Source organism: Malaclemys terrapin, chromosome 5 (genome assembly GCF_027887155.1).
Source record: "Malaclemys terrapin pileata isolate rMalTer1 chromosome 5, rMalTer1.hap1, whole genome shotgun sequence".
Classification (NCBI taxonomy): domain Eukaryota; kingdom Metazoa; phylum Chordata; order Testudines; family Emydidae; genus Malaclemys; species Malaclemys terrapin.
The window spans coordinates 79,546,119-79,572,651 of NC_071509.1; the positions used below are offsets into that span (position 1 = coordinate 79,546,119).

General features: G+C 40.3%; 1 protein-coding gene across 3 annotated transcripts in view; it reads right to left on the minus strand.

The window, feature by feature from the left end:
* The window catches only part of RXFP1 (relaxin family peptide receptor 1), a 79,473-nt gene that overhangs the window by 40,384 nt on the left and 12,556 nt on the right, over nucleotides 1-26,533 (minus strand). For 2 of the 3 annotated variants that reach the window (XM_054030286.1, XM_054030285.1), the window contains exons 2-3: nucleotides 19,221-19,273; nucleotides 10,971-11,126 (exon numbers count right to left, since the gene is read on the minus strand). In XM_054030286.1, the coding sequence (XP_053886261.1) occupies nucleotides 10,971-11,126; nucleotides 19,221-19,272 (208 nt within the window). In that variant the 5' untranslated portion in view covers nucleotide 19,273. The remainder of the gene's footprint in view (nucleotides 1-10,970; nucleotides 11,127-19,220; nucleotides 19,274-26,533) is intronic. The other variant, XM_054030287.1, reaches the window with a different exon arrangement.

Here is a 26,533-nt window from a genome sequence, read left to right on the forward strand (position 1 = left end):
TGCTCATTAAGTTAACAGTAGTCTTTCCATTGACTTCAATGGGATTTGGTCCAGGCCCATAGGCAACAATATTTTGTGAGAAATGAGGTGATAACAACCCAGGATGGCATGGTTGCAGATTTTATATTGGTCTAAGCATTCACATTTTTATTTAAAATGGTAGAGCATTAATCAAATGTGTACTAACAGTAATGATCTTTCTAGTTGTTTTTAACCACAACATATATCTTTGGGTATTACTAAGCCAGGATGAAAGTTACAAAGCATGCAACATGCATAAAACAGAAAAGGCAGAGAAGTATGTGTATAATTTGCATCCATGTAATTTTAGAGCCTGTAACTACACTAAAGGGTGCTGATAAAGAGCACTATATATTGAAGGGACAAGCCAACAGGTTTTGAAACGGAACTGGAAAATGTCACATAACATTTGCACTGAAACTCACAAGTATCTTCTTAGGGTCTCAGCTTCAGCATTGCTGATTTCAATAGGAAGCAGGAATGCTAAATATCTCTCTAAATCCGATTTTTTTTCAGTATATACAATTTTCATTACTGAGGGCATAATCTAAACTATTTTAAAGTAGAGATGGGCCAAGGATGCTTTGTTTTGATTCAGATAAGGGTATGTTTTGAAATTCAGGTTCAAAGCTGAACCAGGCTAAGTTTCATGTTTGTATTAAAAAATGTTGAATTTTTGTGATCTGTTTTTACAAGGTTATTGTCTTATGATAGAGGAAAATCTCATGAGACCAGCCATTCTGATTAAATTTCTCCCATATGTAGCTGCATATGAACTGAATATGGAAGCTAGATCCTTTCCAGTTTTGGACCTAACCCAGATTCAAAACGATTGCGGTAACTTCACATCCAGGGCTTTGAATCAAAGTACCACTGAAATTTGGGGGAAGGAAGTATTTGGATTTCAGGATCATTACTATTTTAAAGCCACAGTGAACAAACTATTCAGATTATCCAGGAAAACTATTGGTATATTATGGTTAAATGTGGATGACAGATATCAAGAGATCACAGAGAAAAAATTTAGGGGAATTCAAATCACACAGCAATATAAAACTTTACCATGCTAAGAGCCGTTCCAGAACTATAGCTCTTGCTATACCAGGTAACTTCATTTTCCAAATTACAATCAACAAGAATGGAAGGTTAGATATGGGATGGTAACTTGCTGAATCTGCTGTTTGAAATGGGGTTATTTTTTACATAAATCAGGAAAGATGAGAGCTATTATAATGGCATTTAGAAAGTCTACACTTAATCAAGTAAGAATAACAATAATGAGAGTAATCACAAGAATTGACAAATCAAGGTATTCAGAAGTGTTTTTGTAAATTTAGGAAAATGATTGAGACAGTGTTGGGTTGGTGAGTGTATTGTTGTCAAGAAGAGTTTGGATTCCTGGGGTAGGTTAATTTATCATTAGAAAGAAGACACAACATAGATCCAAGAGACAATGTGTAAATAGTTCTTATTCCCCTTGAACAAAGAAGGTACGACACTAAAGCAGAAAACTCCACACAGCTCTATATTTCTGATCTCTGGCCAAAACTGTTTCTCAAACTCTTTTCAAATTATTTTGGTTCTGCGTTAATTCCATCTCCAACATACTAAATGCCTTTGTCCCAAATCCATCACTCAAAATCAAAATTCTTTATTGGGATATAGTTATATATACACACACACACACATACGGTAACTCTTCACCTAATGTCTGCCCGCTTAATGTTGTTTCAAAGTTACGTTGCTTCTCAATTAGGGAACATGCACATTTAAAGTTGTGCAATGCTCCTTTATAATGTTGTTTGTCTGCCTGCTCTGTCCACTGCTTGTAAGATTCTGTGGAAGAGCAGTGACTTCACAAAGGAGCATTGCACAAGTTCCTCTTCTCCGCCTCCTCCCCCTCCCTCCCAGCGCTTCCCCCACCACCAAACCGCTGTTTGGCAGGGCTTAGTACTGTCTGGGCTGCGTCTCCACTCCTCCCCTTCCCTCCCAGAAAGTCCTAAGTGCGAAGTGCTAGGAGGGAGGGGCAGGAGCGGGGAAGCGCCGCATCTCCTTCCTCCCCCTCCCTCCCAGAAAGTCCTAAGCGTGTAGGACTTTCGGGAGGGGAGGGGGGAAGGAGTGGGGATGTGGCATGCTACGAGAGGAGGTGGAGTGGGGGTGGGAAGAGGTGGGCCTGGAGTGGAGCAGGGACAGGAAGACGCGGACCTGGAGCATTCCTGGCAAAGTCGGTGCCTGTTCTTCTCCGGGGAAGCTGCTGCTGTTGCTGCGAAGGTGCTTCCTAGTGTCCTTGCCTGCAGTGGGCTGTGCCTGTGTGGGATAAGCAAGGGGCACTTCCCAACCACAGTACAGTACTGTACAGTATATAATGCCTTTTGTCTGCCCCCCCAAAAATTCTTTGGAACCTAACCCCCCGCATTTACATTAAATCTTATGGGAAAATTGGATTCGTTTAACATTGTTTCACTTAAAGTTGCATTTTTCAGGAACATAACTACAATGTTAAGTGAGGAGTTAGTGTATATAAAGAGTTATATAAGTAAGTTATATAACGCTGTTAAAGTATAAAGGGAACAAAAGACTTCATGTCTCTGTCAGAGGTAAATATAACACAATAAGCATCTCCCCACAACTGGGCTTTACATGTGCTCAGCGTTTAATCCCCTTGTCCATTTTTGATTCATTGGCAGATTGCTCCACAGCGTGATGGCTCTCTCTCTCTTTTCTTCTCAGGTTAAATGCCAAGAAGTGTGGAGGCCCTTGGTCTAACGGAGGGATCCATTTCCAACTCCAAAGAAAGAGTACTTGGATGACTGGTCCCACGTTGTAATAGACCAGATTTAAAATCATGACATTTTTATGCACAGAAAAGCTGTCCCTGGCCCAGGATCAAATTTTGTTCATCTCAGGACTCAGATGAGCAATTGGGGAGCAATTGCACATTTTGTGGAAGGCAGAGAAAACATTTATCTAGTAGCAGGCTGTTATTAAGAAAATGGTGGCTGTTTGAAGCAACTCAGGGGTGTGAGATTTTAGAAAAAAGATTCAGGAGCCTGATTAGTGAGCAGAGGGCAGGTGAGGCAGTCAAAGATTCATCAGACATTTTATTTATGACATGACCTTGCAATTTGTCATAAGGTTCTGCCATGTATTATACAGCTATCACCTAAACACACATACGCTCCCATTAGCTGATGAAACACACATTGATTCTATAAGAAACTAAGTGACAAATACTAAAGAAAGACGGACCAGAAGCACTGTTGTTCTTATCTAGCATTAGTAATTCTAATTTCATGAGATTCATCCTTAAGTAGACTGACTGCACCAATGGTATTTAGGTATCTTCCTTGAAATGCAGTTGAATAGTTAGATATCTATCCTAGATTCTACAGTCCTCTCCTATATCTTGAGTAGGGTATTAATAATTGTGGTATTGTACAGAAGTTGCTCTTTTGTACTGATTTAGTGTGTATGAAATACTGTAAATCTTTTTTGTTTTAAGTATAATGTCTAAGACAAAACTGGTAGAGCAGACAGTATTTGTTGTCATGTTGTCACTATCTTTTATTTTAGTTTCATCCAATATTCACATTGTACTGATATTCAAATTAAATCCTGTTTTATTTTAATATTTTAATTCACATGCAGCACATGATTTTTTACATTGCACATTAGCTAACCATTAACAATTCATACACATCAATTAGCTAAATAACAGAACAGATCAAATAAATTCTGTTCTGCAAGTCTATTCCGAAATGTCAGTTACAGAATTTGCAGGGCCAAGTCTTGTAGTCAAAAACAAGAAGAAAAGTTTTTTTTTTTTCCCTACTGAAAATGGTCATCTTTGCTGGAAAAGCTGACTGAAGAATCATAATGTAGGACAATTTATCAAACTTGCTGTGCTGCCTGCCAACTTGAGTTTTAATTAAACTCATGCACAGCAGGGTGCTGGGATTATTACCACTTTCACACACTTCCAGTGTTTGTTAATAGTTTCACAAGCAGCTCCAAATAAAATACAGCATGTAGGTCAAACTATTCAGCATCACCCTTAGCCTTTTTAAAAGGAACTAAAAGCTTCTGGAAACAGCTGGCAATGGGCAAAATAGTCCTGACCATAAAATATCTTTGGAATGCTCTGTGCTACTGTGTTTTAACATTAGAAAAACGTAAAATAAACACTATTAGAGTTAAATCCTCAGGATCTTGCAGCAATAGCGGCATTGAGCTAAATTAATCCCTGGTATTACTACTTTGCCTTTAAAGGAGTTTTTACACTAGGGATGAATTTGGTCTTAAGAATACAGATATGTCAAGCAATTACTTCCAGTGTCTGAAACCTAATGAATATTTTACAACTTACGACAAAAATAATAAAAGTACACTTAAAATAAAACACTTTCAAGTTCTAATGCAGAGTGTATGAATATTTACAACACATTGCAATTTTTTTGCAGGGTTATTATCTGGATTCTATTTGTTTACAATTTTTTAAAGTCAAGTTCATCCCCGTTATCATGGAATGTTCCAGCAGAATGAAAGTTAGTCTCCACATCAGCCATCTGGGAGCCCTCAACATTCTCTGAGCTGGACAAGCGCACACTGTAATGACTCTATGGCCATCTAGGACCAGCAAGGCAACTCAAAGCCATTTATTGCTGGCCCCAAGCATTCAAAAATCATGAGTGAGACTAGGGTTACTATACCTCCAGGTTTCTCTGGACATGACCTTTTTGATTGGTTGCCAACCCTCCAGGATTTGCCTGGAGTTTCCAGGAATTAAAAATTAATCTTTAATTAAAGATTATGTCATTTGATGAAATCTTCAGGAATACAGCCAACTAAAATTGGTAATCCTACCTGTGCAATATTCAGCCGAAGGCAGCATTATTTATCCTTTATTTGGATGACTAATATCTGATCATATATTATTTAAAAAAATTAATTGGTACCATCCCCAATAAGAGGGGTATGAAAGTAACTGGAAGAGGCTCATAATGTTCCAGTGTAGTGGAGGAGAGCTTTTGTGTAGAGCTAGCTGGGGACCGATGATTCTTTTCACAAAGAATTTTGAGATTTTTGAAGTTTGCTCTTGTTCCACATTTCAACAAGAAAAATAATACTTTTGAAAGTGGTGGAGAAACAAAATTTTGATTAAATGTCTGTCTTTAAATTGAAAATGTCAGGTTTTCAATTAATCTCTTTCTGTAGAATTGATCAGGGAGTCCACCCTGAACTTCAGAAAACATTCCATCAAAAACATAAAACAAAAACAAAATATTTCAGTTTCAATGGAATGATATTTTTTGACCAAAAAAGCTTACTGGAAAATATTTCTATTTGTGTGCTTTTCTCCTTCCTTCCCAAAGAGAGATGGCCTTCTGTTAGTTTTACCATTCCAGCAACATAGCAAACAAGCACGTCACATAAGAAAAAAACATGTTAAATGTTTATAGTCAGATCTATTTACAACGTCATCTTTCAAGCTTCTGTTCACATCCTTCAAAAAGGGAAAGAAATCTGAGAGACTGAGCCCACAGACAAAACCATAATCCCCGAAAATCAAAGAGGTGTATTCCAGTTCAACACTATATTTCAATATAGTTTTGTAACCTAAACATAGATTGTTTAAGTGGTAACTTTCAGCCGATTCACCTACATATTCTTCATATACAGCCCTGTATTAAATCACTTATTTTATTTATACAAGATTTTTAAAGTACACGTTATTGGGGGAGGTGGGACTGTGTGGCTCAGCAGATTAATAAAGGGGATATGGAACTTTTCATCTCTGTCATTGTGACACTGGCAGACCAGCCAACCTGTGTATGACCCATAACAACTTTTAAGAAGAGGCATTACAATTGTATCAGGACAATTCACTTGTATATGAATTTCAAAGAGATATACGAGACCAGCAATCACTAACCCATACATTTGTAGTAATAGAAATCAAGGGCAGATGATAAATGTGTTTGTCTGTGTACCTGTATCATGTTAGAGGTTTAACAATGTAACCAAATTACCTTGTAGATGCTAATTCACTTTTATGTCTTAATTGCCTTTATGTGACTGGGTTTAGTCAACCCTAAAATCAAAGATGTGAGACACTGCATGAAATTAACAATATTATGTATATTGTCTTCAGCTTATCTATGTTATAATGTATCACCAGCAGTTGCCTTATGTTAATCAATGTAACTGGATTACCTGTGTATGCATAGTAAATAGAATGTTAACTTCAAGGTGATGGGACAGTGCCTGCTCAACAAAGAAGAATCCTCAGTCACATGCTTTGCTCAAAGCACTTGAAAAACCTGTTTTAGCTATAAAGAGAAACCCTGGGCCTGATCCTTTCATCTCTAGTCTGCTGAACTTTAAATAGGGAAAGTTTAAACCATGGGAGTGAGATCTTTTAAGTAGTTATTTGGCATACCCTGGAAAATACATGGAAAGACTCTAACAAACTTTACATCTAATCTGCCTTTGGATTCTGACCTGTTGGGATAATTCCAAAGAGACTTTTGCTAACCAGTAGATATAATATCACTGCTATGATCCTGATCTATAAACACTGAAAATCACTTGTATGTATACGATTCCTTAACCATTCAATAACTCTCTTCTTTTCTTTTATTAATAAAACGGTCCATTTCCTGGACACTACTGTGCTAATAAGCGATGGTCACATAAATACCACCCTATACCGGAAACCTACTGACCGCTACACTTACCTACATGCCTCCAGCTTCCATCCAGGACACACCACACGATCCATTGTCTACAGCCAAGCTCTAAGATATAACCGCATTTGCTCCAACCCCTCGGATAGAGACAAGCACCTACAAGATCTCTATCAAGCATTCTTAAAACTACAATACCCACCTGCTGAAGTGAAAAAACAGATTGACAGAGCCAGACGAGTACCCAGAAGTCACCTCCTACAAGACAGGCCCAACAAAGAAAATAACAGAACACCACTAGCTGTCACCTTCAGCCCCCAACTAAAACCTCTCCAGCGCATCATCAGAGATCTACAACCTATCCTGAAAGATGATCCTTTACTCTCACAGATCTTGGGAGACAGACCTATCCTCGCTTACAGACAACCCCCCAACCTAAAGCAAATACTCACCAGCAACCACACATCACTGAACAAAACCACTAACCCAGGAACCTATCCTTATAACAAACCCCGATGCCAACTCTGTCCACATATCTATTCAAGTGACATCATCATAGGACCTAATCACATCAGCCATACCATCAGGGGCTCGTTCACCTGCACATCTACCAATGTGATATATGCCATCATGTGCCAGCAATGCCCCTCTGCCATGTACATTGGCCAAACCGGACAGTCTCTACGCAAAAGAATTAATGGACACAAATCTGACATCAGGAATCAAAATACTCAAAAACCAGTGGGAGAACACTTTAACCTGTCTGGTCATTCAGTGACAGACCTGCGGGTGGCTATATTACAACAGAAAAACTTCAAAAACAGACTCCAACGAGAGACTGCTGAGCTAGAATTGATATGCAAACTAGACACAATCAACTCTGGTTTGAATAAGGACTGGGAATGGCTGAGCCATTACAAACATTGAATCTATCTCCCCTTGTAAGTATTCTCACACTTCTTATCAAACTGTCTGTACTGGGCTAGCTTGATTATCACTTCAAAAGTTTTTTTTCTCTTAATTAATTGGCCTCTCAGAGTTGGTAAGACAACTCCCACCTGTTTATGCTCTCTGTATGTGTGTATATATATCTCCTCAATATATGTTCCATTCTATATGCATCCGAAGAAGTGGGCTGTAGTCCACGAAAGCTTATGCTCTAATAAATTTGTTAGTCTCTAAGGTGCCACAAGTACTCCTGTTCTTCTTTTTGCGGATACAGACTAACACGGCTGCTACTCTGAAACCTTTAGTTAGTTTATGAATGATTGGCTGACAGCATGATATTTGTGTAAGATCTGAAATATATATTGACCTGATGGTAAGTGTCTGATCCTTTGGAACTGGTAGAACTTCAAGTATGGTGAAAAGGGTTTTCAGTAACCTCTCACTATATTAGACCAGTTTGGGATGGGAGCCAAGGGCTAGAATGCTGAAAGGGAACTGTGTTTGGCTTCTTGTTAACCAATGTGGTGCTACAGAAGCTCTTTGGGTTGGGGAATCTAATTATAGAATGAACCACCAGTTTTTGGGGATTGTCTGCCCTGTTTCTTACAGTCTGCCCTGAGGGTGGCATTCTCAATGTGTGGCCCATCCCCGGCACCCGGTCACAGTCATCAATTCAAATCTGTCTCAGATCTGATTGAGTCTAGGGCACTGTTTTATAAACTATAGATTAAAAAAATTTCTGTCCCCACTAGCAAAAGGACTTAAGCTAGAACCTTGCTGGCAATAACTATACTTCTGATTCCAATGCAAACATGACCATAGGACAGAAGTTACAAACAACTAAAAGGAAAATAAACAAAGAAGAGCAAGGAAATGCAAAACAGAAACCATGCAATGCAGGAACCAGTATTATCATTTTGTCCTTCTGGCTACAACCTGGACTGGCTTTAGATTGCTAATCCTATCATGACATTGTTACTGATCAGTGGATATATGTTTGCATGGATAGTGAGTCCCTGGCTTATCAAAACCTTATGTGGATAGACCACAGTTTTAGGTTTGTTTATTAACCCTCTTCACATTGAGCATATGGAGCTATTCAGCCACATGAGACATGATAATTGGAGCTGACCAAGATTTTGATTCTAAATTTACTGGCCTGATTTAGGATTAGTACTAAAGGGTATGACAATCTTTCCATCTCCCATCCCTGAGAAATGCATGCTTCCTGAAGCTCTCATGCTTTCTACAGATCTTCTAATTCATCTGCCTCTAAGTTCTGTGAATGCATGAATGCAGACAGCCATTCAGGGTCTCTGAAGACAATCCTCTCTGCCTTTTCTATTTTATATGCAGCCTGCCCAACTATTATCTATGTATCATGGTAGCTTACATGCTGCTACTTTGGCTTACTAGAATTACAGTCAATATCTGGTCAGAACCATGCTGAAACATTAAACAAGATTAATCTTTTCTCTTTGACAATGAATGTTCTTTGTCAACTGCAAGCTGTAATGTGTGTTCTTTTTCCTCTATAATTAAAGATTTTTGCTAGAATGTCTCTCCAGAGATGCCCTAGGATACAGCCAATCAGGGTGACTGCCCCAGGCCCAGTGCTTTGGGGGACCCTGCGCTTCGTGAGGAGGTGGATGAGGAGGTGGATGAGGAGGCGGGGCAGGCAGGTAGACGGGGGAGGAGGAGCTCCCCCCCCACGAACCTCCCTCCCAGTGCCTACCACTGATCAGCTATTTCGTCCAGAGGCACGGGGGGGGGGGGGGAGTGAGGGCACACCATGCTCGGGAGAGGGGGCAGAACTGGGCGGGGAAGAGGAGGGGTGGGGATGGGAAAAAGCGGGGTGGGGGTGGGGCCTTGGGGAAGGGATGTTCTCTCACTCTGTAGCCCCTCTTTCACTCCAGGAATCGTAGAATCATAGAAGATTAGGATTGGAAGAGACCCCAGGAGGTCATCTAGTCCAACCCCCTGCTCAAAGCAGGACCAACCCCAACTAAATCATCCCAGCCAGGGCTTTGTAGAAGTGGGTTACTAGAGTTCATCCTGATTTATGTCAGTATGATCCAGATCAGTATTAGGGCCTGTGACTTCGCTTCCACTGCCATGCACAGCAGTGGGAGATGCAGGAGAGTGACATTCATGCATGGCGGAGTGGATGCTCCCTGGCTGATTGAGTGAAAGTTAGGCAGACAGTGATGGGGCCAAATTACCTTGCCTAGAAGCATCATTTCTGGCTGTTAGGGATAGGAATACACACCCAAGAAAATCAGATCGGGGCAAAGCAACCCAGCTGATCACTCAGTTGAGTGTCTTACAATGAACTGAGTGATCTCCAGCCACCTCAGGCCTCCTAAGCACCTGCAGGCTGTTCCATATTCTATAACCCCAAGAAAACAGTTGCCTCCACTGGGTCCTCCTGAGGAAGAAAGTGAAGATTATGCAGAACGGCAGTGGGAAGAGAGACAATTTTACATGAATTACTGCAATGCTTTTGCACTCTGAATCCTGATCACACTACATCTGAGTGGACACTGTATGCTCCTGGTAAGCTTGCCTTAATAACCTCAGGATGTGAATAATGCAGGCTGTCCCACAGTTTCTATATGCATTACCAAAGAACCTTCCAGATTTGACTCTACAATTATATACGTTGACCTACAAATTCTGAGTAAATGTATTTGAGAAAAGAAGAATGGATCTTATGAATCCTTCAGTTCTGTAGTCCTGTTCAAGAACTATGCCATGTGCTGTCCAAATAAAGTAAAATTATGCTTTTCAGTCCGTAAGTTTAACGTAAATTCAGGAAGTGAACATGTACACTTTTTGTCAGCATGGCTCTCTTGCTTGCAATGTAATTTTATGCTATGTATTGTGTATGCAGTGGGAGTGTGTGTGTGTTTGTTCTTTCCTCTGGATGTTTATACTGTAAGTCTATAGTGTAGGGCTAAGCTGAATTTAAGGTACTTGATCTTTATTATAAATCTTGTGGTGTTATCATAGCTATTTCATAATTATCTTTGCTTTTTGTATCAAAAGTTCAAATCAGAAGATAAAACTGGAAAATACATCAAGATAGACAAACAAAGATTTGCTTCTCTTCCTAGCAAATGAGTGATGAGTTGGCTGTATTTATCTTAAGCAAATATCTATGTTGTTCTCATCTACAGTATATTTAATTTTACTATAGTTCCATTAACTTTGACTATTTATTTAGCCTGAACAGTATTTATGTTTCACTGAAAAGTGGCCCTCAGGGTATATGTACTAGAAATGAATTAAAAAAAAAAGTCTTTATTAGCTTACCGCAGTTGTCTTCATCAGCCTGGTTCCCACAGTCATCCACACCATTACAGTGAAGAAGTTGAGGCAAACACTTTGTTATATTGCCACAAGGGAAATATCCCAGAGGGCATATGACTTCATGTCCAGAATCTTGATTTTCCGAAGTACAATGGATAACTAATAAAAAACAAAACAAAGAATATGCTTTCTTCACACATATGTTTTCTCCTTAGCTGAATTACTCAGTTGCATTTGAATGTGAACCTCCAAATTACTATACATATTAGTTTGCCTTGTGTTTAATTATAATACTGTATCACCAATGTTAACTGAGGAGGAAATATTCGTGTGTCACAAGGTAACTAAAATTACAGAGTAATTTCATCCCCCCACATCCTAGGGTGTACTGAAAACACTAGAAAGAGTACAAGCAAAGTGTCCTAGAGCCCTTATCTAAAAGGATAGTCTCCTGTTGTGCTGGACATTAATTTGTTGTAGCAATACAGCAGATGAGCTGTGTAGATATGGAAAGCATTAATTTGTGCTGGAACTTCTGACCCAATAGAAATAAATTAAAGATGTAAGTCAGACATGTGTTGTATCTAATTTATACCAGGTAAAAAGTGATTATTATAGACAAATGATCAGAGAGCAAAAATATCAAAAGAACAGGACAATGACATGGCTTGGCTAAATGATAAATAAGAAGTGATATAAATATAGTATTTGAAAGGTGTAAACTGTTTAGTTCCCTTTGGATCGTAGGCCCCCAGCCTTGGCAAACCAGCTGTGTTGCCTGGATGCAGCACCTTCCCAATTAATGGCCCAATCATTAATTCTCTACCTCTCTTCAAGTTGTTTATCCAGAGATGTCTTATCTCTGACCATTATATTAGTGGCTGATTGCTCTTCTTAACTGATCCTTGTGAGTTAACTCCATGTAATTAGACAGAATGATATCAAGCAGATAAACTGAAGTACAAATAATATTAATAAAAAACAATACAGATCTTCCTCATGTTATCCACAGATAGCAAAAGTAAAATCAGGAAAAGAAACTATGCAAATGTTCCAGGCAAACCAATAACATCACTAGGAAAACTCACCCAGAAAACTGAGGAACATAGAAATTCTACATAATGTTAAGAAACAATATTGTGTCCTGTATATAAATAATAGCACTAAATTGATTCACTTTTCATTAATTAGCTGAGTACTTGTGATAGAAGGAGTTTTAGTTAATGGAAAGTGAGTGTGCACTCTAGTGTTTTGTTCTGTAAGGACCAAAATACAAAGGAAACTTCAGCGGTAGCTAATAAGATAAGGGAAAGTCTCCCAGGGAAAAGAAGGCGCAAAAGATCCATCTTTTGACTTTACATATATATTTCAAACATATTGCCTGGTGCTTCAAACTGGCAGCATCCTCTATTATAGGGGTTGATCCTGTGCCCACTGAAGTCAAGCTCCCATTGATTTCAACGTGGCACACAGAGCCAGATTTTCAAAGGTATTGAGGCATCTAAAGATGCAGATAGGCACTGTTAGAGGCTAGCTGGCTCTTTAAGAGGAGTTAGGTTCAGTCTCACCTGCAACAGGTCAATCACCCTCTCAACTGGTCCTAACTGAATAGGGATCAGAGGGTCTGGTCTGTTATTGTGTCCATCTGGGGAGAGGTCATAGGGTTATTATAAAAAGGTTGGGCAAGCTCAGCCAAAGGGAGAGTGACAGAATGGTGGCTGCTTGCTCTGAGAGGTCCAGACAGGTTGGGAGCAAAGCAAGGGTAGATCCCTAGAGGAGAAGTGGAACTGCCTGGTGGAAAGCAGCAGGTAGAAGACTAGTATGTCTCGGGTTTCATCTGGTACTTTGATTAGTCTGGGAGAGAAATGAGCTCTGGAGGAACGCCATCAGGTGGTCGAGGGACATCTATATAGAACACATCACCGGACATCGGCAATACGAGGAGCAGTGGTGAGCTGGAGCCGGTTCTCACCGGTTCGTGGGGACCAGTTGTTAAATTTAGAAGCCCTTTTAGAGCCGGTTGTCCTGTGTGGACAATTAAATTTAACAACTGGTAATTTGAAATGACCCAGGAGTGTAGCTGGGGGGCGGGACACGGGGAGTGGCCGCTCCCCCTGAGCACATTATCCAAAAGTGGGGCCTTAGGCGCTGATCCCGTGGGTGCTCCAGCTCCACACCCCCCCAGCCCCAGCTCGCCTCCGCCTCCTCCCCTGAACGCTCTGCCCCGCTTCTCCCCCTCCCCCCGCTTCCTGCAAATCAGCTGTTTGTGCGGGAAGCCTGGGAGGGTGGAGAAGCGGTGCGGCGGCTTCGTGCTCAGGCCCAGGGAGGCGGAGATGGAGCGGAGGTGAGCTGGGGTGTGCAGGGAAACCACTCCCCACCCCAGCTCACCTCCGCTCCGCCTCCCTGGGCCTGAGCGCAAAGCTGCCGCTTGCGTCTCAGCCCTCCCAGGCTTCCCGCGTGAACAGCTGATTTGCGGGAAGCGGGGGGTTGCGAGCTCGGCCTGACCTGGTGCTCCAGGCGCTGCGCGGTGGCAACGTGGCCCGGCTCCAGCCGAGCGGCACGGCTGTAGTGCCACCAGCCACCTCCAGGCAGCATGGTAAGGGGGCAGGGGAGTTTGGGGGGGGGTGGATAGGGGTCGGGGCGGTCAGAGGGCGGGGAACAGGGGGGTTGAATGGGAGCAAGGGTCTCGGGGGAGCAGTCAGGAAGGAGGGGGGGTTGGATGGGGCGGTGGGAGGCAGTTGGGGCAGGGGTTCCAGGGGCGGTCAGGGGACAGGGAGAAGGGGTGGTTGGATGGGGCAGGGGTCCTGGGGGGCCATCAGGAATGAGAGGAGGGGTTGGATGGGGTGGTGGGTGGCAGTCAGGGGACAGGGAAGGGAGGGGATGGGGCAGGGGTCCCGGGGATGTGTGTCAAGCAACACGGGGGGTTGGATGGGGCAGGAGTCCCAAGGGGTGGGGCAGGCCACGACCCCCTTGTGGGGTGAGGAGGGAACCAGTTAAGATTTTGGCAGCTCATCACTGACCAGGAGGGATGAGAAGCGCAGTCAGGATCAAATACTTTCCTCATGAATTGTATTTTCTAAATGGACAACCAACCTAATTGTCAATTACTAAGGGACAATCTCCACTCATTGATATATTTTGCTTTCCACAACCAAATCTCCTTACAACTTTTCATGAGTGATGTACCGGAGTATTCGGATTCTAATATCTAAACTGTATTGTTAAATGTATTCACCTAGATTTGGGTTATTGCGGATTATGTACTCTATGTATCATAGGACTTTTAAAAACTAACTTTATATTTGTGGATAATATAAGCACTATACCCAGATGTACAGACACTCTTTTCCCAAACTATTTTAACTTTAGCTTTAATAAATTTTTTAAATCTGTTTTTATCTGTTAAAAATCAGGGTGAGATTCTATTGTTAGATAGATAATTGGACAATAATATTTGTAAGCAGAGGGGCATGTTGATTTGGTGGTTAGGGTACAGCACCAGGAAATTATTCCTTGCTAAGCCATAGATTTTCTGTGTGATCCTCAGTAAAGTAACTTGTGGAGCTTGATGGAAATTTGTGTGTATAATTTTCAAAGTTTTCCTTAGAATTTTATTCAGGGTTTGGCAACTGAAATGTAAGTTTTTGAGGTTTAAAGCTCTAATAGGCTGAGCAAAATATTAGTAAGAAACAAAGTTTTCAGGTTCTGCTTTTCAGTTGATTTAAAAAAACAAACAAACAAAAAAAAAAACAGAATTTTTTTCCACAAAAAAACCCCAAAACATTAAGCAAATAGCCATTTCCCATTGAAAAAGCATGTTGACAGAAATTTTTGATCATATCTAGTCATTTAGCAGAATCTGTTTCCCTATCTGTATAACAACGTGGATAATAGTACTTGCTATGGCTCCTGGTGAGGCAGGGCTAACTTTATTAATGTTTGTAAAGCATGGAGATTCTCAGATAGAAAATACTAAAGGGCAAAATATTTTATTATTGTTAATTTAAAACTGTCTACACTGAGACAGGTTCATAAATATTTTAAACCAGAAGTAACTTTAATCTCCACCAGCTCAAGAGGTTTCCCAGGTCTGTATGGTTCAACTCAAATAGTTGGCAATATTACTGTACACATGTCTTAACAGTCTTCAGTTTAGCATTGCCTTAATAAATCTTGTTTTCCAATGCACTGGGACATGCTATCCATTGAAAAAAAACAACAACACCACACTGATTACATGTTCCAATGTTAACAGAAACCTTTTCATCTGCAACTAACTACAGCCTTGTTTCAGCTATTTTTGCCATGCTTGGGTAATATTTAGCAATATACTCAAACTCCCTGCCCAAATTATTGGTAATATTGAGCAATACCCCATGGTGGGAAAAAAGGAATACAAAATGTCAGTCACATGGGCCTTAAGCGAAACTAATAGCATATCCATATTACTAAGGCCTCAGTCCTGCAAATGCTTATAAATGCATGAAGCCACTAGCACCAATCATTTGTTTAAAGTCAAATATGTGCCTGATTGTTTGCAGGACTGTTGCCTAAGCCTGACCTTTTTTCCAATTTCTCCCTTCTCCCCAATTGCAGAGGCCAATTTATATATTAATTAGATTGTGTGACCAGCAAGGAATATTTTTTTAATGTGCTTGTGACTGTTTTTGTTTCTCTGTGAGGCATAATTCAGTTTTGTTGTTTTCTTTTTAATTAAATTCTACTTGCTTACTGTGTTTGCTTCAGTTCTACTTGCTTACTATCAGCAATGTCAAGCTTGGTTTCCCTAAGTTTGACGGAAAAACTGTGAGGGCTTCCACGCACATTTACTCTGAGTTCCAAAACCTTAACTGAAGGGGCAGGGCTGCTTGAACTGTTAGCAAACCTTCTCCCATAATGTTAGCTAGCTATTAACATTAAGTGTGAACAGAACAAAACAAAAACAATGGCTCAGCTCCTCAGCAGGTATAAATCAACGTAGCATCGCTTGCCATCTCCCATGGACATATGCCAGTTTAAATCAGCTGAGGATCCGATCCAGGGAATTTTGAATATAGAAATCCCCTCCTCACTCAGTTACTTAACTTTCAAACTCCTGGTTTTTTTGATGTAATTTTTGCATTAGTTTTTCAGTTACCATAGAGTCTTTCAGGGCAGATAAAACCTGAATTTCTAATATGAAAAACAAAACAACCCCACACCAGGCCTCCTTTATAAATCATAAAGAAGAAAAAATAAAATAAAAAGGACACTGGCCCCATATTTATTTTTTGTCTTTGCAGGTCATCTTAAACATTGCTGGATGGTTTCCTAAGTGGGATATTATCCTGTTACTCCTAACTTACTATGGAGGTTATTCATCTCAATGACCCATACTTATTGCAGGGTGAAATGATAAAAGAGATTCCAGAAAACTAAAGGCACTTTCTTCAAGAAGGCTCCAGGATTCAGTTATCACTATGGTAACATGCATTTATTCCCTATCATTTCCTTTCTCTTTTTATCTCTTACTCACAGCATCAGAGGATGAAATTTTATAGCAACCTCTTCACAAGTTCAAGTTTTGGATTTGAAAGTCTTAGCCTAATGCTTGATTACCATCATGCAGCTGTACAAATTATCAGGCATGACATAGCAATTCATTCTCAAACTGGCGTTAAAAAAAAAATATTTCTGGAGAAAAGCCTACTAGCTTGTACACAGAGAAATTTTAGGAGATTGATATGTTTTGCTTTCCACAACCAACTCTCTGCACAACTCTTCACGAGAGATGTACCTGAGTATTCAAATTCTAATATATAAACTGTATTCTTAAATTTATTCACCTAATTTGGGTGATTGCTGATTATGTACTGTATGTATCATATGACTTTTAAAAATAAGCTCTGTGGATAATCTAAGCAGTATACCCAGATGTACAGACACTCTTTTCTCAACCTATGTATTACATGATTATTTTTGGCACCTTAGAGACTAACAAATTTATTAGAGCATAAGCTTTCGTGGACTACAGCCCACTTCTTCGGATGCATATGCATATGCATCCGAAGAAGTGGGCTGTAGTCCACGAAAGCTTATGCTCTAATAAATTTGTTAGTCTCTAAGGTGCCACAAGTACTCCTGTTCTTCTTTTTGCGGATACAGACTAACACGGCTGTTACTCTGAAACTTATGATTATTTTTAACATTAGCTTTATTAAAATTTTTAAATCTGCAAGTTTTAATCACCTACAACTGTTATCTTGAAAATGAATTTCATTAAATGTCAAATGCCTTTGTCCTAGTTGAGGATTGAGCCCATAGCAAAATTAGAAGTTTTTTTTTTTAAATAAAAGTAAACATTTAGCAAAAGCAAGGAGAATAAATTTCAGCTCAGAATTTTTTTCTGAAAATTCTTAGTTTCTGTAAACTTATAATGAAATTGTGACATCAATCGTAACTACAGCAATAAGACTATAATTTTCAAATGGTCTTTAATATAGATGCCTACACTATTATATATTGCTTTTGATCAAATTTAATACATATGAATAATATATTTTAAAAGTCAAATTGTCAAAAAGGATGGTGGAAGCTGGAAAGTTCCCACCTTCCTACAACCAGAGTATACATATACATTGATTTAGTCTAAACCTATTTGTTTCCTTGGATTTGGCTTTATGGGTAAATCAAACTGCAACAAAGCACAAACCAAAGCCTAAATGTTCCCCCAAGTCTGGCTGTTCGTAGAATTTTCATGCAAGACCTCTTCTGTTCCATTTCCTAGTTCCTCCTCCTTTACCAGAAAGAAGCTCCAACCACCTTGTTACAATCAACCTCTTTTTTGAGAGTTCACATTACAGTTGCTGTCAGTTCATTTAATTTTCGATTTATACTTTCAAAACAAACCACCCAATCTGCTATTTCATGACAAGGATATTTAATCCAATGAAGAATATTGTTTAATTATGCAACACTGGTGCCTTGCAGCATTTGAAATACTCTGCATAATCTTCACTAGCTCTGTTGCATTGCTTGCTCAGATAGTACTGCTGCTTCTGAAATACGTGATCATTTTGCCGCACTAGTTACATAAACACAAGAAGCAAATTTTGTATTCACCTTTTACTGGATATCATGCATTTATTTCTTTGTGGCATTTCATTCCTGTTCTCAATCTTATCCTAGATCAGGGTAAAATTTTCAAAAGTACCTATGTGATTTAGGTGCCCAAGCCCCATTTTCAAAAGCAACTTAGATACGTAAGAGCATAGGTCTTATTAAATGTCACTTAGATAATTCTGACAATTTCCCCCTAAATCCTTTTACTTTAAACATTGTCTTAAAAAGCCAAGACTACACGCACAACTACTTCAAAATTAGAATATTAGAGCAATATTGTCCTCTCACTTCTACACCACAGATCTGAGAATCCATGTTCTGCTCTTCTTGTATGCAACAGAACTCTCATTGCGTCAGAGAAGTTCTGCACATATAGAGAAAGTCTATTGGAGCTGACCTTCATTATAGGCTCTGATGGGATAATTTCACCTTAATGTATAACTGCCAAACTTACTTAAATGTTCAAAGAGCAGTCTGAGTTAAGTCCCTGTTTCCTAGATATGTTCAGATAATCTTATATTTGGTTTCTTGTTGTCCCCATTAGTGTTTTATTCAGAGGATAAATTCACTGTTCATTAACCTTCTCCGATGCTCTGGGCTCAGATTCAGAATGCTGTACTCCAGCCTGCTCCAACTTGCCCTCACCAACCCCCAGTATTGGTGCAGAATTCAGCACACAAGCAACATGTCAGGTACTATATGTGCAGTACCTGAGCGTCTAAAGCCACAACCAGCAAAAAGATGAGAACAGTTAGCCAACTGGAGTTTGTCCGGATGGAGTAAATTGCAGGATCCGGCGCCTGAGCGACTGGTGAGCTATCAAACACTTTTCATGAACATTTTCATTTGGTTGAAAACCCAAATCTTTAGGTTGAAAACCCAAACCCTATCTTAATTTACCTAATCTTGCAATTCTGTACAAGAGGGTGCATGATGCTATTAAATTAACTGCTCTAGTTCACTTCATTATAGCTATCAAAGGACTGTTCCATATTGATGTTAAACCAAGACAGAGGGAAACATATTTAATTTTAGTCATTTTTATTGTGAATTAGTTATTTTTGTAATCTCATATTTATATCAAGCTTCGAAGGTACCTCTCGTTTTATAGATTTTCTCATTCACAGCCCCATTCAGGATTGAACAGCTCACCTTTGCTTCTTAGTCCTATGGCCCAAAATTGAACTGTTAAATCCCAGGACATCCTATAATGCAAAAGAAGTACCATCAGGGAACCATATAAATTAACTTTAACAATCTGAACATCAATATGGCTTTGATTAATATTTTCAAATAGTTGAGATTCATAATGTGTAAAGTCGGGCCAAGGCTGTATATGTCACATATATTTGGCAGAAATGGCCAAATTTTCAAAGGTGTCCTCAAATGTATCCACAAGTTTTGTGGATATAAACAGATGTGTGTCTAAAGCCTGCATGTGCACTCACAAATCAGGTAGACAGAAAGTTAAAAGAGAAGAAGGAAGAAAAAAAACCCTAAGGGACTATAGTAATGAGGGACACATAGGAACCTAGATACGTAAACAGAAAGGAGTGAAAAAAATGTAGAGAAGGAAAAGTTATTCAAGGTCTTAGCTGTGAGGAAAAGATGTCTGAACTTGATGAGGAAGGTAAATATATACCAGAGCAAGGCTTGGTTATCTCTAGCACTTTTCATCCACGTATTTTGTTAATAAAATGATATAGAGCAATAACATAGTGTAAATGTTGTATAGATTGCCCCCTTAAGTATCAGCTCAGCCGGCCACATGCAGTTTAGCTGTGATCACCCTGCATGGATAAAACTATTTCTTCACAATGTCCACAGTGGATTTTGGAGCTATATTTTCTATACATCTGGCATCAAGTAAATGAGAAATAGGTGAATTGTTATTTATACATAGGACATCCCAGACATGAACAAACATCTTGCCTGCAATGCACATGCCATCTCACATAAGAAAGGACTAATATACTCAAATAAATATTCATGGCCCTGCACAGCTATACTCTTGCCTACATCTTTGTTCTCTTGCCTCTTACTCTGTCTTTTGCTGCCTATGCAAACATGATTAAAACAGGGTCTCCCTCAGCCAAAGTGGAGTTATGATGCCTGGAGTGCTTCAGCCAAATACCAGAGATAAATAGGGAACCTCAGCTGGTTCTCTTCTTAGCTTCATCCCTTTTCCTCCAGATTCTTCCTCCCTGACACACACTTCCAGGTTCAGTTCCCAAATCTACATAATATGCCCTGGTAATTGTTCATTATGGAAAAATGAATTAATTCTAAACAGCTCCTTTGACATCCTTGTGCTCAGGACAGGCAATTAGAATCATAGAATATCAGGGTTGGAAGGGACCGCAGGAGGTCATCTAGTCCAACCCCTGATCAAAGCAGGACCAGTCCCCAACTAAATCATCCCAGCCAGGGCTTTGCCAAGCCTGACCTTAAACCTCTAAGGAAGGAGATTCCACCACCTCCCTAGGTAACCCATTCCAGTGCTTCACCACCCTCCTAGTGAAAACGTTTTTCCTAATATCTCACCTAAGCCTCCCCCACTGCAACTTGAAACCATTACTTCTTGTTCTGTTATCTGCTACCATTGAGAAGAGGCTAGATCCATCCTCTTTGGAACCCCCTTTCAGGTAGTTGAAAGCAGCTATCAAATCCCCCCTCATTCTTCTCTTCTGCAGACTAAACAATCCCAGTTCCCTCAGCCTCTCCCCATAAGTCATGTGCTCCAGCCCCCTAATGATTTTTGTTGCCCTCTGCTGAACTCTTTCCAATTTTTCCACATCCTTCTTGTAGTGTGGGACCCAAAACTGGACACAGTACTCCAGATGAGACCTCACCAATGTCGAATAGAGGAGAACGATCATGTCCCTCGATTTGCTGGCAATGCCCCTACTTATACAGCCCAAAATGCCGTTAGCCTTCTTGGCAACAAGAGCACACTGTTGACTCATATCTAGCTTCTCGTCCACTGTAACCCCTAGGTCCTTTTCTGTGGAACTGCTGCCTAGCCACTCGGTCACTAGTCTGTAGCAGGGCATGGGATTCTTCCATCCTAAGTGCAGGACTCTGCACATGTCCTTGTTGAACCTCATCAGATTTCTTTTGGCCCAATCCTCTAATTTGTCTAGGTCCCTCTGTATCCTATCCCTACCTTCCAGCATATCTACCACTCCTCCCAGTTTAGTGTCATCTGCAAACTTGCTGAGGGTGCAGTCCACACCATCCTCCAGATCATTAATGAAGGTATTGAACAAAACCAGCCCCAGGACCGACCCTTGGGACACTCCGCTTGATACCGGCTGCCAACTAGACATGGAGCCATTGATCATTACCCATTGAGCCTGACTTTTTATCCACCTTATAGTCGATTCATCCAGCCCATACTTCTTTAACTTGCCGGTAAGAATACTGTGGGAGACTGTATCAAAAGCTTTGCTAAAGTCAAGGAATAACACGTCCACTGCTTTCCCCTCATCCACAGAGTCAATTATCTCATCATAGAAGGCAATTAGGTTAGTCAGGCAGGACTTGCCCTTGGTGAATCCATGCTGACTGTTTCTGATCACTGTCCTCTCCTCTAAGAGCTTCAGAATTGATTCCTTGAGGACCTGCTCCATGACTTTTCCAGGGACTGAGGTTAGGCTGACTGGTCTGTACTTCCCCGGATCCTCCTCCTTCCCTTTTTAAAAGATGGGCACTACATTAGCCTTTGTCCAGTCATCCAGGACCTCCCCCAATCGCCATGAGTTTTCAAAGATAATGGCCAATGGCTCTGCAATCACATCCGCCAACTCCTTTAGCATCCTTGGATGCAGTGCATCCGGCCCCATGGATATGTGCTCATCCAGCTTTTCTAAATAATCCTGAACCATTTCTTTCTCCACAGAGGTCTGGTCACCTCCTCCCCATGCTGTGCTGCCCAGTGCAGCAGTCTGGGAGCTGACCTTGTTCGTGAAGACAGAGGCAAAAAAAGCATTGAGTACATTAGCTTTTTCCACATCCTCTGATACTAGGTTGCCTTCCTCATTCAGTAAAGCGCTCACACTTTCCTTGACTTTCTTCTTGTTGCTAACATACCTGAAAAAACCCTTCTTGTTACTCTTAACATCTCTTGCTAGCTGCAACTCCAAGTGTGATTTGGCCTTCCTGATTTCGCTGCTGCATGCCTGAGCAATATATTTAGACTCCTCCCTGGTCATTTGTCCAAGCTTCCTCTTCTTGTAAGCATCTTTTTTGTGTTTAAGATCAGCAAGGATTTCACTGTTAAACCAAGCTGGTCGCCTGCCATATTTACTATTCTTTCCATACATCGGGATAGTTTGTTCCTGCAACCCTAATAAGGATTCTTTAAAATACAGCCGGCTCTCCTGGACTTCTTTCCCCCTCATGTTATTGTCCCAGGGGATCCTGCCCATCAATTCCCGGAGGGAGTCAAAGTCTGCTTTTCTGAAGTCCAGGGTCCGTATTTTGCTGCTCTCCTTTCTTCCTTGTGTCAGGATCCTAAACTTGACCATCTCATGGTCACTGCCTCCCACATTCCCATCCACTTTTGCTTCCCCTACTAATTCTTCACTGTTTGTGAGCAGCAGGTCAAGAAGAGCGCTGCCCCCAGTTGGTTTCTCCAGCACTTGCACCAGGAAATTGTCCCCTACACTTTCCAAAACTTCCTGGATTGTCTGTGCACCTCTATATTGCTCTCCCAGGAGATATCAGGGTGATTGAAGTCTCTCATGAGAACCAGGGCCTGTGATCTAGTAACTTCTGTTAGTTGCCAGAAGAAAGCCTCGTCCTCCTCAGCCCCCTGGTCTGGTGGTCTAGAGCAGATTCCCACCATGACATCCCCCTTGATGCTCACACTTCTAAACTTAATCCAGAGCCTCTCAGGTTTTTCTGCAGTTTCATACTGGAGTTCTGAGCAGTCATATGCTCTCTTACATACAGTGCACCCCCCCACCTTTTCTGCCCTGCCTATCCTTCCTGAACAGTTTATATCCATCCATGACAGTACTCCAGTCATATGAGTTATCCCACCAAGTCTCTGTTATTCCAATCACATCATAATTCCTTGACTGTTCCAGGACTTCCAGTTCTCCCTGCTTGTTTCCCAGTCTTCTTGCATTTGTGCTTCTTCTAGCTCAGTGGTTCTCAACCTGTTTATTATTGTGGGCTGTATATGTGGCCCACAATGTGTTATGTGGGCTGCATCCAATGTCACATGGGCCACAGCTGTGTGCTGATTGGGCCACAGGGTGAGAACTACTGCTCTAGCTGGATGGAGGGAGACAGCTAACCCTTTTCCTGCTGAACTCTGGATGATGGGGCAAATTTAGCACAGGGACAGAGAGGAGACAGCTTGTGCTTTTCTTATTCAGAGACAGCTAGTTGCTTGGTTTGCCTCCTGCGGCAAAGATGCCCTAGCTCAGGGGTACGCAACCTATGGCACACGTGCCGAAGGCGGCATGCAAGCTGATTTTCAGTGGCACTCACACTGCCCAGGTCCTGGCCATGGGTCTGGGGGGGCTCTGCAGTTTAATTTAGTTTTAAATGAAGCTTCTTGAACATTTTAAAAGCCTTATTTACTTTAGATACAACAATAGTTTAGTTATATATTATAGACTTACAGAAAGAGACCTTCTAAAAAAATTAAAACGTATTACTGGCACGCGAAACCTTTAATTAGAGTGATTAAATGAAGACTTGGCACACAACTTCTGAAAGGTTGCTAACCCCTGCTAGCTTTTGCTCTTGTTGCAATGGATGCAAAATCCCTGGGGTGCAAGACTGTTCTTGCCACACCTTCCCAAGCTCCTATTTGTATTACTCCCATTTAAAGAGGAGAAAATGGAATGAGAGAATGCATATGGGCAGGCCATGCAAAGCGTGTACCTGAGAGATCTAAGAGAATATGTTTAGCTGTTGAACTAAAAAGATGCAATTCTTTCACTACTTTTGCAAGACATTACTTGGGCTTTATTCTGCTTACAGCCTAGTGCTCCATGTTAAAGTAAAGTTATGGAGATGTTTCCTGTTTGGTTTCGCTACTTCCATCTTCTTTTTCTCATGCACTAGAGGAGTGGTAAATTCACATGGCTTTTTGTTATTTCTCTAAAGCAAATGAATATGAATTCAAATATAGACTACAAAAACAGCACAAGCTGACTAAATGCCAAGAGTCCTGAGCAATGAAATTAATCAAAACAGTATGATTCACTGCTTGGTATTCAATACCACATCAGCTTCAAGCACATTATTATACTCATATAAAGGAACAACAAAGTAGTAGGGAAAAGGTTTTTAATTCTTCTATTTTTAACAAATAAAGCTCAACCTCATTGAACATGAATGAATGAATTCAAAATGAATCTCAAATCCTATTGGTATTAGGCTGAAAGCCAGCAGATCATGTTCTTTCTTCCAAACTGGAGCGACTAGCAGTCTGGCCTTTGAAAGTGGCAGCCCTTTTGAAAGTGCAGAGTCTTGAGAAAACCCAGCTGCTAGTTCCATAAAGGGGCTTTTCTGAAAAACATGAGCTATTAGATGAGTGAGGAGAGAAGCAGGGTGGTGGTACTGGAAAAGCCATAACAGCTTTTTCAACGCTAAGTACAAGTGGCAATAGCGGTTGAACATACAAAGGATTCAAGGGAAGGTGACCTTGCAACAGCCTCCAATACTTTGCTGATGACAGGCTCGTCAGTGATCGACTGGGGAATTTTTGAGGTGGGAGAGGCCATTATTCATTACAGTGCTGAAAAGTGTCTCCCAGTTCCTAAGATTAACAACAAGACCTGAGCAAATAGTGCAAAAAATTATTCACAAATCATTCAAATTTCAAAACAAATTCATGTTGTCATAGTTGATGCCCGATGAAGAGTGAGAAGCATGAGAATCTGTGCATCCAAGAGCAGAAGATAGAAATGCCAGGAGCTGGAGAGTCACCAGGGGGCAGCAAGAGAGTCTGCCAGGTGGGGAAACTGAGGCAGGGTCAGGATCCAGTAAAGGCTCAGATAAAACCCTGTCACAGTTACTTTTATGTCTAATCAGAACACGTCAGCCTTCCAATTACAAACATCCAATAGCCAAAGCAATACTCACAAACTCTTCATTTTGGGCAGTTCACAGAAGAGTCAAAAAAACAATAACTGAACAATTTTGACCAATAAACATGGACAGCATGATCTGTTCAGACAACATGGGAACAGAAAAAAAAGGTTAATTTTTTTTTTGCTGTGAATAGTTCATACAGCTCTAGTATCAGGTTTATGCAGTTGAGACCAGCTGGTGATTTGGATAGTGAATAGCTCTGGTCTGCTGTTTAAACATATATATATATTTAGTTTAGTTATTCAGGCCAGGCAGCATAGGTCCTGCTTAGGTTTTAGATTTGTTCCAGACAAGACACTAGCTGTGAATTACTTAAGCCATAATTCACATCTTGTATATGTTTGTTTGCTTAATTACATAGTTACATTATCATTTACAGGTAATGAAGTTCTTTAAGTGCTCTTTGCAAATTGAACATGTGACATGAAACAAATAAAAAAGCACAGGTTGGATTTATTTTAATAGCTGCATTGTGGCACATTTAAAAAATACATGTGATATGTGTTGATTGGACATAATCAACAAGATAGGCCTGATTCTGAATTCACCCATTTTACAGTAGGTTAGCTCTATTGACTCCAGTGGAGTTGTTCCTGATTTACAATAATATAAGTGGGTTCAGAATCAGGCCCAATAAGTGCATTTATCTGAAGTTATCATATGTATGTAGCTTTATGCATTGAAATAAGCACAACTATGTATTTTTTTTTAGTGAGTGAAACTCCAAATATAGGTACCCACATGTGTAAGTGATGCCATATTATACAATTGATTCTTATTAGTAATATTATAAAATTATAAAACTACTGGACATTGTTAAACAAAAACCTAAGCAACAGACTTGCTTAAAAGTTAAATATGCAACACCAGTAACTTCCCATCTGCAAAGTCTCTACGATTGAACTATTAAGCCTTTGAATTCCTCAAATGAACGAAAAACTACATTCACTGTATTAAAAATGTGCCCGGATACTAACCTTTACATTCAGAAGAGGCGTCTCTCAAGCCTTGGCATAGTGCTTGTATTTAATAAACTTTGTCTTCCCAAGAATGTACTAATTTGTTCAAATAGAATGTCACTATGTTAAACTATTAAAATTATTTTTAAACCAAAATGTTCTTGGCCAATATTCATTTTAACTTCATCACTTCCTTTGGGAAAAGAATTTCTGTAATATTTTTTTAAATAGCTGACTTTCTACTCTACTAGTTAAACCCTTTGCTGTTGCTTTAAACGAATGTTTCCCAGAGGTAGCAATACAACTTTAGGATGTGCAGTAAGACTTGTACCGTATTTTAGCAATGTTTGCTTGATTTTTTGCTTTTTTTTGACACTGTAATTGGGGTGT